The sequence below is a fragment of the Durotheca rogersii genome (genome assembly GCF_024521655.1).
Source record: "Durotheca rogersii strain YMJ 92031201 chromosome Unknown GGS23scaffold_5, whole genome shotgun sequence".
NCBI lineage: Eukaryota > Fungi > Ascomycota > Sordariomycetes > Xylariales > Xylariaceae > Durotheca > Durotheca rogersii.
Window position 1 is genome coordinate 429,871 of NW_026251236.1, and position 16,889 is coordinate 446,759.

The 16,889-nt window shown below is 53.4% G+C and overlaps 3 protein-coding genes across 3 annotated transcripts; 1 reads left to right on the forward strand and 2 right to left on the reverse strand.

Moving 5' to 3' along the window:
• Positions 1-93: 93 nt before the first annotated feature.
• On the reverse strand, positions 94-10,418 carry GGS23DRAFT_407224 (uncharacterized protein). Its single transcript, XM_051513638.1, has 3 exons — positions 10,047-10,418; positions 9,960-9,995; positions 94-9,894 (listed from the first exon to the last, which is right to left on the reverse strand). The coding sequence occupies exons 1-3, from the start codon at positions 10,085-10,087 to the stop codon at positions 297-299; spliced, it is 9,675 nt and encodes a 3,224-aa protein (XP_051373777.1). The 5' UTR covers positions 10,088-10,418; the 3' UTR covers positions 94-296.
• A 525-nt stretch (positions 10,419-10,943) lies between these two features.
• Positions 10,944-13,651, forward strand: GGS23DRAFT_557541 (DUF300-domain-containing protein). Its single transcript, XM_051515712.1, has 6 exons — positions 10,944-11,329; positions 11,403-11,420; positions 11,480-11,533; positions 11,588-11,675; positions 11,740-12,756; positions 12,811-13,651. Exons 1-6 carry the CDS (start codon positions 11,241-11,243, stop codon positions 13,327-13,329), a joined length of 1,785 nt encoding a protein of 594 aa, XP_051373778.1. The 5' UTR covers positions 10,944-11,240; the 3' UTR covers positions 13,330-13,651.
• Positions 13,652-13,846: 195 nt separating this feature from the next.
• GGS23DRAFT_618007 (glycoside hydrolase family 92 protein) lies at positions 13,847-16,569 on the reverse strand (the record flags this gene model as incomplete). Its single annotated transcript, XM_051520909.1, has 5 exons — positions 16,471-16,569; positions 15,890-16,402; positions 15,353-15,829; positions 14,921-15,300; positions 13,847-14,861 (listed from the first exon to the last, which is right to left on the reverse strand). Exons 1-5 carry the CDS (start codon positions 16,552-16,554, stop codon positions 13,847-13,849), a joined length of 2,469 nt encoding a protein of 822 aa, XP_051373779.1. The 5' UTR covers positions 16,555-16,569.
• Positions 16,570-16,889: the final 320 nt, after the last annotated feature.

Below are 16,889 nucleotides of genomic sequence, written 5' to 3' on the forward strand. Positions count from 1 at the left end.
CTGGCGCCCAATGCTCTCCTCTTCCTCACTATCCACGTCCCTTTCCCCTCCTCCTCTCGCCTCTCCATTTTGTCTACCTGATTTAGCCCACACGCATATGTATATATATACCTCTGTATCGTTTCGATCCATTCTTGCCTCTCTCCTCCTCCGTTTCCTCCTCTATCCTCTCTCTCTCTCTCTCTCTCTCTCTCTCTCTCTCTCTTTCTCTAGCTAACTCACTCGCACAGTTCGCTGGCACGCTCTCTTTCGCCGTCCCTGGCCCTCGACGCCGCGGCCGCCATCCGCCGTCCAGCTCACGAGGAGCCCAAGATCTTAGCGTACGCGTCCTCGACCTCGCCGGCGAGCTCGAGCAGCGAGACGATGACGATCTGGTGCGTCAGGTTCGGCAGGCGGTCGCGGTGCAGGCCGATCCACTCGAGCGGGGGCGTCGCCTCGCCCATGTCCCGCAGCTGCGGCGTCTCGATCACGGGGGGCTCGAGCGCCACGTACTCGTACTTGGACTGCGGCACGTTGACCTCGGCCGTGATCTTCTGCTGCTGCTGCTGCTGCCGCCGCTCGGCCCCGGGTTCCCCTCCGTCCCGCGCTTGCTCCGACTCGGGCACCCCCGTCACCTTGATTGTCGATATCGCCGGCAACTCGCGGCCCCACGTCTGCGCGAGGGCCCTGGTGTGGTTCGCCCACATGCTCCGGATGAAGCTGATGCGCGAGTAGTTCCAGCCGACTTCCACCTTGCCCTCGAACGAGCTCCTGAATATGTACTCGATGCTGCGGGATTCCGGAGTCTGCCAGGTTTGCATCATAGCCTCGACCTTGGGCACCTTAAGGATCGTCCCGCCCCTTGAGCCTGTAGAACTTGCTACCACATCCTCTACTGAGATCTCGCTAGCCGCCTTCGGTGCCTGGATTCTGCGTACGCCTGCGAGGCCGATACGTAGCTGGCCGAGCGTCAACCCCAGAATGCTGTGTATCCGCTTGTCTTCCATGCTCGCCGCAAACCTCGCTTGAGCATTGAGGGCTTCTAATTTGAAGACCTGGTTGTCCGTAAAGGCACTTGGGAAGACGCCCATATTCACCGCCTTGAGCGTTACCACCACATCGGTATCGAGGGATATGGGAGATCTCGTAACGGACCTGTCGGTCTGGGGCTTGGTAGCGCTGGTCTGGTGGATAGGAGGTTGGCTCGCTAGTGATTTTCTTTTTATAAACTTCTCTATATCACGCAGCGACGCTTCGTAGCTTGCTTTTCTCTCTTGTATGAGCTTCTGGATGGCTTGCCATAGCGCAACACTCTGTGCCGCGGAGGCAGTAATGCCGAACAGTTGAACAGCTTCTCCATCGAGTGTTGCCACGAGTCTATCGCCGGAGGCCCCTTTCTGTTCCCGCACATTGTACATGAGGAACTCCATCGACGTAATGTCCCCGACTAAGAACGCCTGGTAGTCAAACGCAGCCTTCAGTCGGAACTGGTTGAAGCTTATAGAGGCCTGGACTCTTGGCGTTTCGTTCAGTGCTTGCTCACGCTCCGGCCACTCTATAGACGTGCGTAGTTTAAATCTTTGAAGGGCAACGAAGCCGCTCAACCGGCCAACGCAATCAATGCCGATTCTCTCAAAACCAAGGCAGAGATTCTGCTCCCAGTCCGATGTCTTCTTCGAAGATACCCAGAACTCGGTTATAGCAAATTTGGACTTGCCAAGAGATTGTCCCAAGTCGACGGCGACGTCTAGGGCAGCGATGGATATCGTAGCAGTCCAGGGGAATGCTGCAGTGGCGGCAACTTGTTGGTACCTTTGGACGAGATGGCCCTGTGCGATTGATTCTGAGGTGGCCGTCGCAACGGGTGCTGCCGCACCTTGCCTGATTTCTCCCGGGATCCATATTTCCCGGAAGAGTAAGAAGTCCTGTAGCTGTTTGGCATTTATTGCTACCTCCATCGGGCTGACTTTAAGAATGGCGGAGATCCCGCTTGTGCCGCTGACATGTTTACTGTTCATCATTGAAAGCACAATTGAGTCGACTTCGAAGCTACCGGTAGATTCACGCGAGTAGACGTGCTGCACCGAGGTGTGGAATCCACTGAAAGTAGCCGAGATGGCAAAGAAATTCCCCTGTTCGGCGGCATGCACCGTGTTCATCGTGATATAGATATCGTCGAAGCGGGCCGTAGCGGCAACCCTACCGATAGGTTGACAACTGAGAGTGAACTCTTGCTTGCAAATGCGAAGGCCCAAATTCAGTTTCATGCGCCCTAGAACTGCGCTTGGGTCGGCTGTGAGAATATTTTCGTCTCCGTTGGCCTTAGCCTTACCCTTCTCTCCGCTTGATGTTGTTGGCGATATTGGCGATTTGGGCATGTCGTCGCCCACAACCTTCTTGATGCTCGAGCTTATGTCCATGATGAGAGGAACGATGCTTGGGTAGATGATGTTGCGTGATGGAGCGATCTTGACTTCTCCGTATAACGTCGGGTCATCTCGACCATTGTCTCTGTATTCGGTCTTCCAAGCCAGGCCGGGGCTGCGAAGGATCGTGCTTCCTCCGGTCTCGTCTCCGTTGAATTGTCCGTATTTGCCAGCCAACGTGGGTCGATTTAGGCCTGGGGCACTTGTCGCGGCCACATCCTCCACGGACCTCTTTCCGGAGATATGTGCCACAGCCCCCGCGAAGTCGGCGTCGATTAAAAGCGATTCTAGCCTTCTACCCCCAAACACCGAGCGGCTAGCTCCAGCTGGCCTTGCGACTGGATCCTCTGCGGCTGGTTTCTCCGCTGCGACTAACGGTGCCCAATGCTGCGAGGCTTGCTGGACGTTCTTCATCGACAGACTAATCGAATCTGCGAGATGTGCTGCTGGAATGATAAAAGCATACGTCAGTCGAAGATCCAGGGACTTCCCCACTGCCTGGAATGCTAGCCGACGAGCGCCGACCGTCGAAACGAAGGCGATATTAAATACCACCTCTGGGAGAAGCGCCGAGTTGGAAGTCCGGCGTGACTTGTCCTGGTCTGGAGGGACCATCTGTACTTGAAAGTCTTCAATGGTCAACTTCGCCGACCTCTTTTTGTGCGTCGCGAATTCGATGCGTCGGAAGGATAATACTAGATCTTCTTGGCCCATAGCGGGTTGTTCCGGGGTAGAAACAAGCCAGCTTAGCTGGATATCGCGTATTTCAAAGGAATATATAACCGAGGAGAGGAAGGAGTCGAGGATGTCACTCTCCGTATCCTGCTCTTCATCATTGATAGCAATTCGGGGCTTCGATTGCCTAAGCTTCCGTAAATACTCGAGCTCGCGTGACGTGTCGAGGTCTTTGATTTTGTCGCCCATATAGCCGACTACGTCTACAAACGTTGACACGGTGTCGGATGATAGGTTTGCTTCAAAGCCATCGGACTTGAAGTCGAACGATCTCAGCTCCTTTCCATCTTCCGACTCACGACTCGCGACGGTAATCAGAGCGCCAAAGGAGAGGTTGCCGCAAGACCTCATTTCCGCAATGGACCCTTTCTCGATGTCGAATTTGATCTGGCGTAGGTTCACACGCATCTCGGGGTTCTCTAGGATCGTTCCTTCACCCAACTTATTAGCAAGCTCGACTTGCACGCTGCCCAAGCAAAATGATAAGCGCGCTCGGGACTCGCTACTTGGTTTGATCGGCGCGCTCCCCCAGATCTCGAGTCCGGCAAGGCTGCTGTGAACGACATAGGTCAACTTCGAATCGCCTGGATTTGACGATGCTGGTGTCTTTAACTCGGGCCGAGCGGACCCGAAAATCTCCTCGATGTGTTCTTGTATTATTCTACCCTGGTGCTTCAGATCGTCGATGGCATTCGAAATTTCAGGTCGGTTGAGCGCAGTGAGCAAACTGTAGACAGCTGAGGCGTCTAGTTGCACGAGCTCGAGGGAGGCTAGCACCGTAATCGAATGCTCCTGCGGCGTGGTGTGGCTAGTGATACGACCATTTGTCGGAGGTATCTGTAGCAAGGAAATGCTGCGAGGCGTATTGTTGACCTCAATCTGCATGTCGTGCGAGTTCTCTTTAATATCGAAATCGAGTATCACCTCCTTGCCAAAGTCTGCCGTCATATTCGTTCGCGCAACGTTTCCGGAGATGGCATAGGTTAGAGATCGTAGTAACGGCAATGTGATAGTATACGACTCTAAAAACATCGCCAGATTCACTCGAAACGTCGAGGGGTGCTCTGTCTCCTTATGCTCCTGGGACTTTTTGGGGGATGAAGGAAATCTCTGCTGTAACTCATAAAGTTGTGCGACTTCGTCCCTGACTAGTAGGTCCAGGACCTCGGCTAACACTATCGGGTCTTGTTTAACAACGAATTCGAGGCCCTGACTGCTCGCAGCGGCTCTAATAGTATGGGCCGAAGAATGTCTGTCGACTTGAAGTTCATGGGCGATCAGTACACTCGGGCTTTGGAGTCGTGAAGTAGTTAGGACCTGTGAATGGCTCTTGATCTTCACGGAGGCCGCATCGCACCCTAGAACGAGGTTTGATTTCGTGATGCCTTGTGCTCCACTTGTGAGCATGGACAGTTTAAGGTTGGCGGTTTGAGACCGGGTACTGAGATTGATGGTCTCAACAGAAATAGCGCCCTCTTCCAATACAAACACTATGTGGAGGTGACGGTATGGGATGTGTTCGGCGATGTCTTGCTGCTGAGGGTGCGGTTCGTCGGATCCCGATGATTCGGCCTTTTTGTAAAGTCGGAGTATGTCGTTTACAAGTTCGCAGAGTTCCCAATTGGACTTGAGCCCGGCTTTGCCACAATATATATTGACGAGAGTCAGTAGTTTATCTCCGCCCGTGGCTTTCTTGAGATCTGGCTCGTCATCGTTCTTTTCTTGGACGCGCACGTTGAGATCCACGGCGACAACCTCGTTCTGTTTGGGACCGGGATCGAGCACAAATTGTATTTCCTGTATCCGTGCCACGGCCATCATAGGGATGGTATCAGAGACATGCGAGCCAGACTCAGGTAACTTGCCAAAGACATTGTCCAAAAGCATTGCATGGCTCGGGTCTTCCAGATCCCAGTTCTGCAATCGATCGAAGATTGCCGTAACCTGTTGTCTCGCATCGGCAGGACATCGCGCAAATCCGAACCGGCAGCCACGCTTTAAGTTCTCTTTGACGTCTACGTCTAACGTCGACCACAATTGGCGCAATCTGGTGACGAGCTTCCAGGAGTCGTACGTCCTTAGGTGCTGCGTGGCTGTTCGTAGGACTGCCGAGGGTCGGACGACGAAGGGGGCCTCACTTTCCTGTTGTCCTTCCTTTATAACATGATAGATGAACTGCTTTAAGCGCTCATCCGCAATCGAGAATACTTTTGCGAAGAGCTTTCCCGCCTCCGATGCCAGCATATTGGTCCTGTGAATCAAAGAGGCGAGATATTCGACCTTGCCTGAAGAAGAAGAGGTGTGGATAGCACCGATGTCGGCATCGATATAGTTTACTTCCTTGGACCCCATCGAGATCATAATTCTCTCTACTCGGGCTAACACTGCGGCTTGTGTTTCATCTAAGTTCGTGAGCCTCTCTGCGGCAGACAATTGGAGAGAAGCAAGGCGGAAATGGAATGATAATCGAGAAACGTTACCGGTTGATCCACTGTCAGCCGGTCCAGTGTGTATCCCAGTTCGTGTGGCGAACAATAGTGTTCTTAACGACACGTCGTACTGGTCTTGCGGCTCCTGTGAAGGGTCCGCAGAGTCAACATTAGAACAATTTAGGAACCGTAAGTTCGCTTGTGGTAGCCGCACGACAAAATCTGTCACAGTGCCTTTCACTTTTGCTCGCTTTTGCGTGTCAAATACATCTGTTACTGCTTCGATCTGGAGAGTATCAAGAATGTCTTCGGGGTCAGAGGGCGACAGGGCTCGTGTAAGCGACGCTATACACTGTAAGGAGGAGGTATTGACGAAAACGGCAATACCATCTGGAAGTTCGAGGAGTAGGCTCTGGTGAGCCTCGTCTTGCCCTAGTTGCTCGGTGGGTATGTCTTCGAGATTAAAATCGGAGGAATCTAGCAGAGTATCATCTCCGTCTGTTTCGATGCTTTGCAGTACCGCTTCTCTCGTGTCCGGTCGAGTGTTCTGGAGGGGAAAGGAGGGCGCGAAGTATTGACTCGAAAAGGCAATACTCGTAGGCGGAGTATCTCTCCTGCTCCCTAGCTCACTGTGAGCACCAATGGAAGTCGAACGGTTCCCAGCATGAGTGCGGTGCTCGCGGGGCGAAGTCGTTTGCTTCGACCCGTTGGTCTTTAGCAAGATAACATTAGCAGCACCATAACCCGAAACACGAGATTGCTGTGTGGTCTTGATCGAACCCGGTCGTATAATACTACTATTTCTCGAGCTAGCCAATGAGAGGAAGGAGCTTTTATGGCGAAGTCCCCCGGAGCGACGCGACGAGCCTAGTGACGATATCGACTCCTTATCAGTCCCTGATAGAACTGGCTGAGGAACCGACGGGACGCTTTGCGCAGGGGGATCGACAGGATCAGGAATAAACTCATCCAGGAGCCTCGGGAGTAGCAGAAAACTAGCCCGGTGGGTTCGCTGATCATGGCGACGTATAAGCTCCTGCTGTAGCAGCCTTTCCTGCGCGAAGTCATACTTCCGCCCGATGAGAGCGAAATGAATGGTCGTCCTGAGGAACATATCGGTATCAGCGCGGGAGCCGGGCCCTGCTTTGCGTCTCATAGCAGATTCCGAGTTTACGCAGGCAACCTCGAGACTTGGCACTCTAACGTCGGCACGTCTAGAATAATGCGTCTTAGCCCAGTCGTTGTAATTGATATCGATCGTCCCAGTGGAGAATAAGAAAGCTGCTTCGTCTACGTGCACCCAAACCTGGACTGCTTCAACGAAAAGTCTCAGAAAGGTGACGTCGTACAGCACAACAGATGAATATGGGATCAGCGCATTTTCGTCGTCGTCAAGAGAGAAGCCGAATGCCCGCCCTCCCCTGGCGAGGGTCGTTATAAATTCGGTTGAACATTCCCCGGTAACGCTTCCAACCTCCAAGTCCCAATTGCAGAGATAAGTCGGCTCAGAAGGTGGCAAGCCGAACATGCGGTGGCCGTAAACATTGATGCCATCGATGAACAGCTGGGTGCTCTGGAGGGCGCTCATCGGACTTGCCGCACCTTCATCGTCGTCGGCGAAAGAAAGACTGAGGGGGCTAAGGGATAAATCGAGATCCATGTAGTAGTTCGTGAAACGAAGGTCGACGGCTAACGAGGCGGCCTCGATTGGAATGCGACGCTTCGCTGAATACATGTTGCCGGGGAGAAAAACCTTGGGATCATCCGTACGGATGCCCAGGATAACATCTAAATCATTCGATTTCTTGGCAGGTGGACGATTTATCGGCTCCGTATCTGGGGTGGCTCCTGTGGTCCGGAGAGCTTCTTGGTGCTCATCCAAGGTCCTGAAATGCACATTGTCGCCAAAGTAATTGTCTTTGAGCTGTAGGAAGTAACGAATGAGGAAACCGTGAAGGAATATGTTGAGCGATTGTCCATAGACGTCGAGGACGAGAGTATCGGTATTAGCGGGGGATGTTGTTGCATTATAATGGTATTTCCCGTCTACGGTTATACTCTCGAGCCCCCCGATTCTCTTTGAAGCCAGGAAGGTCGCCTGGGTATTCCATGGCGGTACGTGCAAATCAAGACAGAGAGGTTCGGCTGCAAGTTTGAAGGCGACAGCATTTCTCGGAGGGCGATAGGTATCCAACGATATGCAGGTATCCACCACTAAACACGGGCTAGATAGAACGAGATACGTATTTTCTTCGAAACTCGTGGGGTCGTTGATGATATTCACGTCGTTAACATTCAGGTAAAGCTTGACCCTGCGAAGTCGTAAGTTCAAGAAGTATTTGAAGGGTGTGAAGAGAAGATATTCAGAGGGCGGCCCACTGCCCCAGTCATCTATGAGGTCTATGAGCAAGAATATGTGATCTCGTAGGATAAAAAGTTCGAGACCATCACTATCAACATCGAAGTGCCAATTACGGAGGCCGTTCCATTTAAGAGGTGTCGAAAGGTCGCAAGAAATCTGCTGAGGTCCGGATCTCCATAGAAGCCCGTGGTTAACGCTGGTCGACACTTCTGTTGCAGGAAGGTCGATTTTAACTGTGTTCGTATACCCGGTGGATTTTGCTAGCATATCCATCGTGTACGACACAGTCGCGTTCGGCGCTATCTTGATGTCGAGCCATCCATGTGGACGCTGCTCCGCCGCCGTGGTGGTAACAGACTTTTGATTGCGAACCCCTTCCCGCTGACCTTCCTGGCCTCGTTGATGCTTTAATGTGAGCGCCTCCTTCTTCCACCTCCAATTCTTCGAGTCCTCACGTGTGGGCAACCTAAGTATGACCTCTTTTTCGAGCTCCAGATAGAAGTTGAATCGTGTAGGCACGCGATCCACGCCGGGCGGAAGTTTCCGTGCGGGCGTCGCATCCTTGCATAGGCCTGGGAAGAAGACCCTCTGGATTTCAGCCCGTTGCCTGTCCGCCCAAGGGCCGTAGTTGATTGTGCCCCCTTTTAAGGATAGGCTAATCGCCCAGGCGGGTGCTGTCGTCCCATTGATTTCGTCTAGCGGATCGTCACCAGGTGCGAGTGGGCGCAACGCGGCATGCGATGCGACTTTTCCGGGAACGTCCCAGAGTATGGTCAATACAGCCTCGGGGCTGTCAACCACTGTGTTTACAGCGGCGTACTCGACCGACGACCATCTAAGCTTGTCATCGCCGTCGTCGTTGAGATACCGAGAAAGTCCCTGCCATTGATTGGAGCCAGGCATGCGGGCTTCGGTAGGTTCCCCGCCATCCTGTGAATTCACCGAAAACGACTCAACCGATGACCTCCAATACGGAACTCTATTCCGAAACTGCTCGATGAATTTACGGCGCTGTCTCCGGAAGAATGGCCGGTGTTGGACGGGGCTGGAACCCAAGGCTGCCTGCTTGTCCTTGGCTGCCTTAGCAAGTTGCTCATCCTTGTAACCACCATTCTCCTTCATCTCGAGCACCAGGTTGTCGAAGCGAATTTTGAAGAGTTGCCTGTAGGGATCGGGGGTTCGGCAATCGGTTGCGTCAACTTCTCCGGACAGTGATCGAGTTTTCACAATAAGAACCGATTTCGTATTCTCGTTACCCATAACAAGAGCCGCCTTGTCACATTTATAGTGTATCGGGAAGAGCTGCAGCATCAGCGGAAGCTCCTCCTTCCCGGCCGCCTCACGGCCACTATTAGGAGGATGGGCAGGGACGAAGGCGCCGGGTTGGTGGCTCCCGAGATTATCCTTCTCGTGATGTACGTGCAAACCGGACCCCTTTAGATCTTCGGGTTTGTCGTGGGATTTATTTAGCCGCTGTCGCGATTTCGTCGGGCTGCTTGTTGGTTCTTCGGCTCTATACGGGTTGCCGGCGCTGCTCGGCCGAGGGCGCTCGATCATCGCATCGAGAATAGAATCGTACGCAGCGCTGCGGTTGTATACAAACCATTCTAGTCCAGACACGACCACGTTGACACGACAGGGGAGCTCCGATCGTTTATTGGAATCTGATATGTTTCCATCTTCACCAGTCTTTGGACCGGGGTCTTTTCCCCCCTCGCCAAATCCGACACTGCGTACCCTCCGTGACCAATACGCCCAGGTGATGTGCCCATTCTGTATGAGTATAGACTCATTATTCCCGTGGTACCGGAAGCCGGCAAAGAATAGACGACCTCCAAGCAAGGATAACTGCAGGGCTTGTATATCGATATAGACGCGGTACTGGTGCCAGGTGTATGCGCGGATGATGTACGAGACGATAGAGGCAAATATGCGGTTGAAGTATAGCAGGAAGAAGACGGCGCTGACGACATGTTAGGCCTGTGGAAAAGAGACCGACGAGGGTGGCAGGAGGGAGGAGCGGCTCACAGGACTCCACAGACTATGATATAAGCCAGGAATTGGCTTGGTCTGGTTAGTTGTGATGTGTGGATGGTGGTGAATCTTCCGGCTTACGCATTGAAGTCATGCCAGCCAGGCAAGATGTTGTTGGCCATGATAACTCTCGCAAAGCTCCCCTCGCCTCTTCGAGATCCCCCCTACGATCCGTCGCGTGTAGCTTGGGTCCGCAGTCCCCTATCCCCTACTTGACCGCGCTGACACCACGAGGCATTGAATCCCATGTCATAGGTGTCGGTTAAATCGCGTAATTTCCCTGGGAGAGCATCACTTGTTCGTATCGGACTGGTGTCGTCTGTGTTATGCTGAATCTGAGAGGAGAGAAGGTAATGAAGCCGCGAAGTTTAGCTGCCGAATACACCAATTGATTCCGATTCTGGGGATGCCTGCCAAGCAGGTTACGTACGGTAGTATCTAAGGAGGTACGGAGTACTGTCTTTGAAGGTTAGGTCATCGTACCTGCCTTATGGTACGTTATGTACGGACATCTGCATGGAGATCCATTACAGGTACCTAGTACCTATTCTTACCTGCTATAGGCCGGGGTCACATTGCGTCTGCTGTACTCCGTATAGGTACCTACTCATATACACCTACGTACCTTAGGTAGGTATGTGCATATAGGTATATATACATCGCATACTTGCCCAATACCTCAGGTACCCACCTACCTACCTAGGTACCTACCTGACCCACTGATGTCCACTAGAGGTACATAATCTTGTGGCACTCATCCAGAATGATAAGATAAAGGACCCTAATTAGGGTGATTTATTCGCAGTACTAGCACGTACCCCTAATTGGCCGGAACATGTCTAGGTACCTTAGATACCTCCTAGGTGCCTATAAGGCATTGCTTCATATGACCATTAGGCACCTGATGTAGGCACCTCTTATGGTATGTAGGACCTCCTCCAATAAGGTTGTCGACGTTGATCAAATACGTACCTCCTAGGTAATACCCGTAGGCACCTAAAACATCACTCCCATCCCGTCTCTCCAGTCAAAGCTCCCAAATCCTCCACTTCCAGCAACTCACGATACAGACAGACGTTTGGGTACACAACTACGGCACCACTACCCCCGGGTGTCTTCTCATCGTCATCGTCTACGCATCACCCATTCCACCCATCTCCCTACCTGCAACCCGCCATCTCTCTCCCAGCCATGCCTCTCTTGACCTTCTTCTCCCCGGCATAGTCAGAAATACCCAGGTCGCCTTTGGTGCTATCTCATCGTCAACCCGAGAAAATGGTCAGCGGCACCGGCCAGAAGTTCACCACTGCCACCACGGTGATTGCTGGTGTCTTCTCTCTATCAGCAACTTTGGTGTCTATCGTGTAAGCTCGATCTCCCTTCCCATCTATCTTGGCCTGGAGCTGACGAGTACTAACTGGTCTACCTCTCGAACAGCTCGATATGGCTTCAATTGTACATATTACTGCCCGAGTCTCCTATCCTCTCCTGCAGCTGGTTAAACGTGCACACAGGAAGAACTACCGAAAGCCGCTCCTGCAGCGATATGTCGTGCGGATATTGTTGATGTGAGTGCCTGGCAACTTACCCTACTCCTCAGCCTCACTCCCTGATGTGATTAGGGTCCCCATCTATTCGATCAGCTCGTGGTCTAGCATGGTGTCCCGCACCGCCGCAGCGTTTCTGGCCCCCGTAAGGGATATCTACGAGGTATGCATACCACCCCGCCTCCGCGCTCTCATATTCGACCTAACTCTGCCTGCGAGGAAAAAAGGCGTTCACGATATATACCTTCTTTCAGCTTCTAATCAACTATCTCGATGGCGAACGAGCTCTTATAATCATGACCCACGGCCGTGCCCCGGTACATCACCTATGGCCCCTGAACCACGTCCTATCGAAAGTCGACATATCCGACCCGCATACCTTCTTAGCTATCAAACGAGGGATACTCCAATATGCCTGGCTTAAGCCTATTCTAGCTTTGGCCGCTATCATCATGAAGGCTACAGGCACTTACCAAGAGGGGTATATCGGCCTCACGTCAGGCTACCTCTGGAGTGGCATCATCTACAACATCAGTGTCACCGTCAGTCTATACTCCCTAGGCCTGTTCTGGGTCTGCATGCACCACGACTTGCAGCCCTACCGGCCCGTGCCAAAATTCTTGAGCATCAAGCTCATCATCTTCGCTTCCTATTGGCAAGGCTTCTTTCTCTCCATCCTGGTTTGGCTGGGCGCGATTCCGGACGACGTTCAGGGCTATACCTCGGACAATCTTGCAGCTGCCATCCAGGATGCCTTGATCTGCTGCGAGATGCCTGTCTTTGCCGTGGCCCACTGGTACGCTTTCTCATGGCACGATTACGCCGACAATACCGTTTCTTCTGCCAGGTTACCCGTCAAATTTGCGATGAGGGATGCTTTCGGCATTGTTGACCTTATTGAAGACTCTAAACAGACCTTTAGGGGCGATCAGTATAGCTATAGGATATTTGACTCTAGTGGAAAAGTCATTGCACACGAAGACTCGAGTTCCCGATTCGCCAGACTAAAAGATGGGATGAGGTATATGCGAGGGGGTGAAGCTAAATATTGGATTCCTAAACCCGGCGAGCTCAGGGGCGAAATGAGCGTGAATACGCCCCTTTTAGGCTCAAGCGGGGGGCCCAGTGGTACGAACAACCCACGGCCTAACTATGATCATGACCCTCTCAACGGTGTCGAATTAGACGCCGATGACGAAGCCATCTACCATAAAGCCCGAGAGCTGGAGTTCGGGGATTGGAATGTGAGTTCAGAGGTCAATTTTCTCGCTGCCGCAGGCGCTGACACAACTCACCAGTATCCTGTAATCACAGCCAATGTCCCGTCGAGGGATCTCTGGACCTCCGGGACTCCGGCTGTGTACCAGTCGAGCACCGGAGCCTGGCACGCATCCCGGTCCCGCTCGTCTCAAAGTATAAGCAATAAGCCGATAACAAAACCGGCACCCAGTGCGCAGACCGTCATCAGCAAGAAAAAGAAAGGCAAACAAAAGCAGTCGAAATCCGCACCCAAACGCCCCCCTGAACCCGCGGTTGTCGCCGCGCAAGAGTCGCAGTCTCAGGGCCCACTCGGCCCCCCCGTGCTCACGACGTCCGATCCCCATATCCTAGAGCAGGAGGCCGAGGAAGAGGATCCCAACTTTAGGATAGGTGACGCGACCCCAGACAAGACCACTCCCGGAGTGCAGGCGGAAGACAGAAGCGGCGGAGATGGGCCGTGGGGCGGCGCGGAGGTGGAGCAAGAAGGTACCAGGAGTCCATTCTTCAGCGCCGGGAACGAGGATGAGTTCCGGAACGTTTGGGGCGGCGACCGCTAGTGATTTTTTTTCTCTCTTCCCTGATTCCCCCCTGGAGGTTGATTGGTCGAATTTGAATTTGAGATTCTTTTTTTGTTTTGGCGATATATTCTTAGATACCCCTGGGACTCGCATACGGCCTTTCTTGCATCTAGAGGGGGGGTAGCATTGGTGGTAATAGTAAAAAGAGTGAGAGAAGACGAAGGAAAACATAGCATAATATTTAGAGCTAGCAGTCGTTCTCGAAAACCGTGCTTGTTAAGTGCGCAGCCATCTGGGAGAGGGGGTCTAAGCATCTCGTGTTAGACATATTACGGGTTCGATAATAGACACGTTAACCCAACCGCCATAACGCCAAGCTCTAGGGCGTAGCGATTCTTTTCTAAGTCGAGCGTGGACCGACCTATAATACGCGAAGTGATCCAACTTCGCGTCGTCTATATATATACCCATGTGTATAGGTTTGTGTAGAGGTAAGTGTATATACATCTATCTACTCCGCTGATTCGCGAACCCGAGAGAAGGCCGCGCAATCCATTCACGTCCACTGCAGGAAGGAAAAGAACATGGCGACGTATGCATATATCCGAAACCGGTCGCCTCTTCCGTCTCCCTCGCGTTTTATCCACCGAGCATGTCCGCTGCCCGTAGGGAGTCCATCATCCGCCGTGTCCAAGCTCGGGGGCTCCGTGTCCTCCGAGCTTGGGGGCTCCGTGGCCGGGCTCGGGGGCGGGGCGCCGGTCGCCCAGTCAGCGGGCTCGGGGCCGAGCACGAAGTGCATGGTGCCGCCGTTGGCGAAGACGTCCTCCCACGCGACCCACGCCTTGTCCCAGCTCTCGCCGTTGACGTCGAGCGACTGCACGTAGATGGCGTCCTCGGCGCCGCCCGCCGTCGTGATGACGAGCTTCTTGCCGTCGCCGAGGTCGATGGCCAGGTCGCGGAACCACGGCGACCCGATCAGGAACGTCGTCTGGCCCGTGATCGGGTACAGGCCGATGATCGACCACAGGACCCACGACTCCATGGCGCCGGCGTCCGAGTTGCCCGGCAGGCCCGCGGACGTCGGCGCGTAGTAGCTGCGGGCGACGTGGCGGCTGTGCTTGACGCTCAGGTCCTGTCGTCCGACGAAGTTGAATAGGTAGGGAGACGTGAAGCTCGGCTCGTTGCCCGGGTTGAAGAGGGTCCGGTTGAACTGCGAATTGCCAGAGCTCACGCCGCCCTCAAACAACTTCTCGAGCCGCGCGACGAAGCGATCGGAACTACCGCTAAGCTCAATCAACTTGTTCACGTCGTGGTGAGCATTGAACGAGTATTCGAACGGCAAACCCTGATAGTAGTGATCACCCCAGTAGCAACCTCCACAGCTGAGCGGGTCCTGATTGATGAAGTTGCCATCCTCGTCAATGGGGCCGAGGAAACCCATGAATCCCAACGCCTCCATGTTAGGGTTCCACTGGTTGCGCCAGTTGCGCGACCGGTTGAGATACTTCTCTGCTTCTTCGTCCTTTCCTAGCCCCTTCGCCACTTGGTAGAGACCGAAGTCATTCCCCGCGCTGGGTGGCTCATTAGTCTCAAGTCACCATCAACCTGCTAGGACTAGGTTACGGCTTACTATTCGATGGCTCGGCTCACCGAACGGCGGTACTTGGTGGTGATGAAGCCGCGGTCCTTCCAGTCGGGCAAGGCACCACGTCCCTCCTTCGTCGACGAGGACCTATCTCTCGGATCGTTGTTGTTCGGAGGTACCTCCTCAGCATCCGTGACCATAGCGGCGAATGCGTCTTCCCAGTTGATGGCGCCACGGACGCCCTTCACGTAAGCATCGGCAAGCACATTGTCCGCGTTAGAGCCACCTTGCGTAGCACCGTTGAAGAATGAGGACCTCCCGTCAGGCAGGAAACCATCGTGTCTCCAGATGTCGACGAGAGAGCGGACGAATTCTTCGTAGACTACGGGTTGCAAGATATGCATTAGAGCCGTTGTGCATCTGAACTATATCACGTTAGATTACGGATACCGCGATCTTCGGAGCCATTTAACCTACCAGATCCCAAAACGTGAAGATATCGTCGTAATAAGGCTCGTCTGACGACCATAACGGGTTCTCTCCGGTCTTGTTGGTGGGGATGAGGGTCATGTGATACAAGGATGAGTAGAGGAGTTGTAGCTTCGTGGTGTTCGACGTGTCTGTCGTGGTGATCTTCGACAGCACCTGACTATTCCAGGCGGACTTCACATTGTCCTCTAGAGTTTCGAGGGGAGTTCCTGCGGGGATCTCCCTGTCTACGTTTTCGCACGCCTGCTCGGGCGAGATGAAGGACACTCCCACTCTTGAGGTGACTGCTGTGCTGTTGAAAGTGAAAATAGCTCCTAGTCGAGCCTCGGACTCCTGTGTGGTCGCATCGCCATATTCGTCCAGATCCTCGCCAGTGGCACCTTTCCCGAGGAATGTTTTGAACGTTGCCGGCCGGTCGAAATATCCACAGAAATGTACCGTCCATTTCGGCGCCCGGTTCCAGCCCTACCTAGCGTTAGCAACTGTATTCAACAAACCTCCTCGGCCAGCATCCATAAAACGTACGTTGTCATAAGATCCTGACCCCTGGTAGCGGAAGCCAGCATCTGTTGCAGCCACTGAGATATTGCCGCCCAAGTAGTTTTGGCCCAGGCCCTGGCCTCTGTAGGACGGAAGAACGTGAGAGACGTCAACGATGACATTTGCGGCGCCGGCGTCTTCCGGGAATTGGTATCTATACAAGCCGGCTTTGGTTGTCGCTCCCAGTTCGATGGTAATGCCATTAAACATGTTTGACTTGTAGTAGCCTAGTCGTATGTCGTCGGCCTTGCTTCGGTTGACCCCCTGGTCGGTTAAGGGGTTGTCGACGGAGCCGAGGACGGGCATTTGCGCAACGACTCCATATTTAGGGGCGCCTCCGGTGCCGCTCTCGTGCAGAAGGCTGAAGCCGATGAATTTGCCGGTCGGCTGGTACCCGGAGTAGCTATCGGATCCGGTATACAAATCGGGACCTAGCTTCACCACTCCGAACGGCAAACTGACGCCGGGGAACGTGTTGCCTCCGTTGATAGCGCCGGTCTTGTGCGATGAGAGAGATGTCAGTCCGATTACGCGCGAAATCCATCTCAGAAGGCCCCATCACATACATCTGGCAACACAAAATGGCTCAGATCCTGAGCTTGAACAAGCGACAGGCCTAGCGATAGACCGAGCTGGGCCGAGGCACGCATCGTGACGGGATTTCGAAGCTAAAATTGCCCAGACTAGTCGATGCTGAACACCAACTATCCGGCCTCGACAGAAGGATTAAAGAAACGAGCGTGCCCCTTAGTTATATAACGATAGATTTAGCGAGTGCCCCAGAAAAGAAGGTCTCATTTGGGGAAAAGGCATATTGGAATGCTGATGCAGATAGATGAACAACGGACGGCTACACGCGACGACATAATATTGCATTAACCCCGGACCTACCTAGTTAGGCATCTATTTCTAGCCGTATGAGAAGGCGTATCTAAGCCACGATGCTCGAATCCTACGACCTGGTATCTGGGTAGCCGACCGGCTT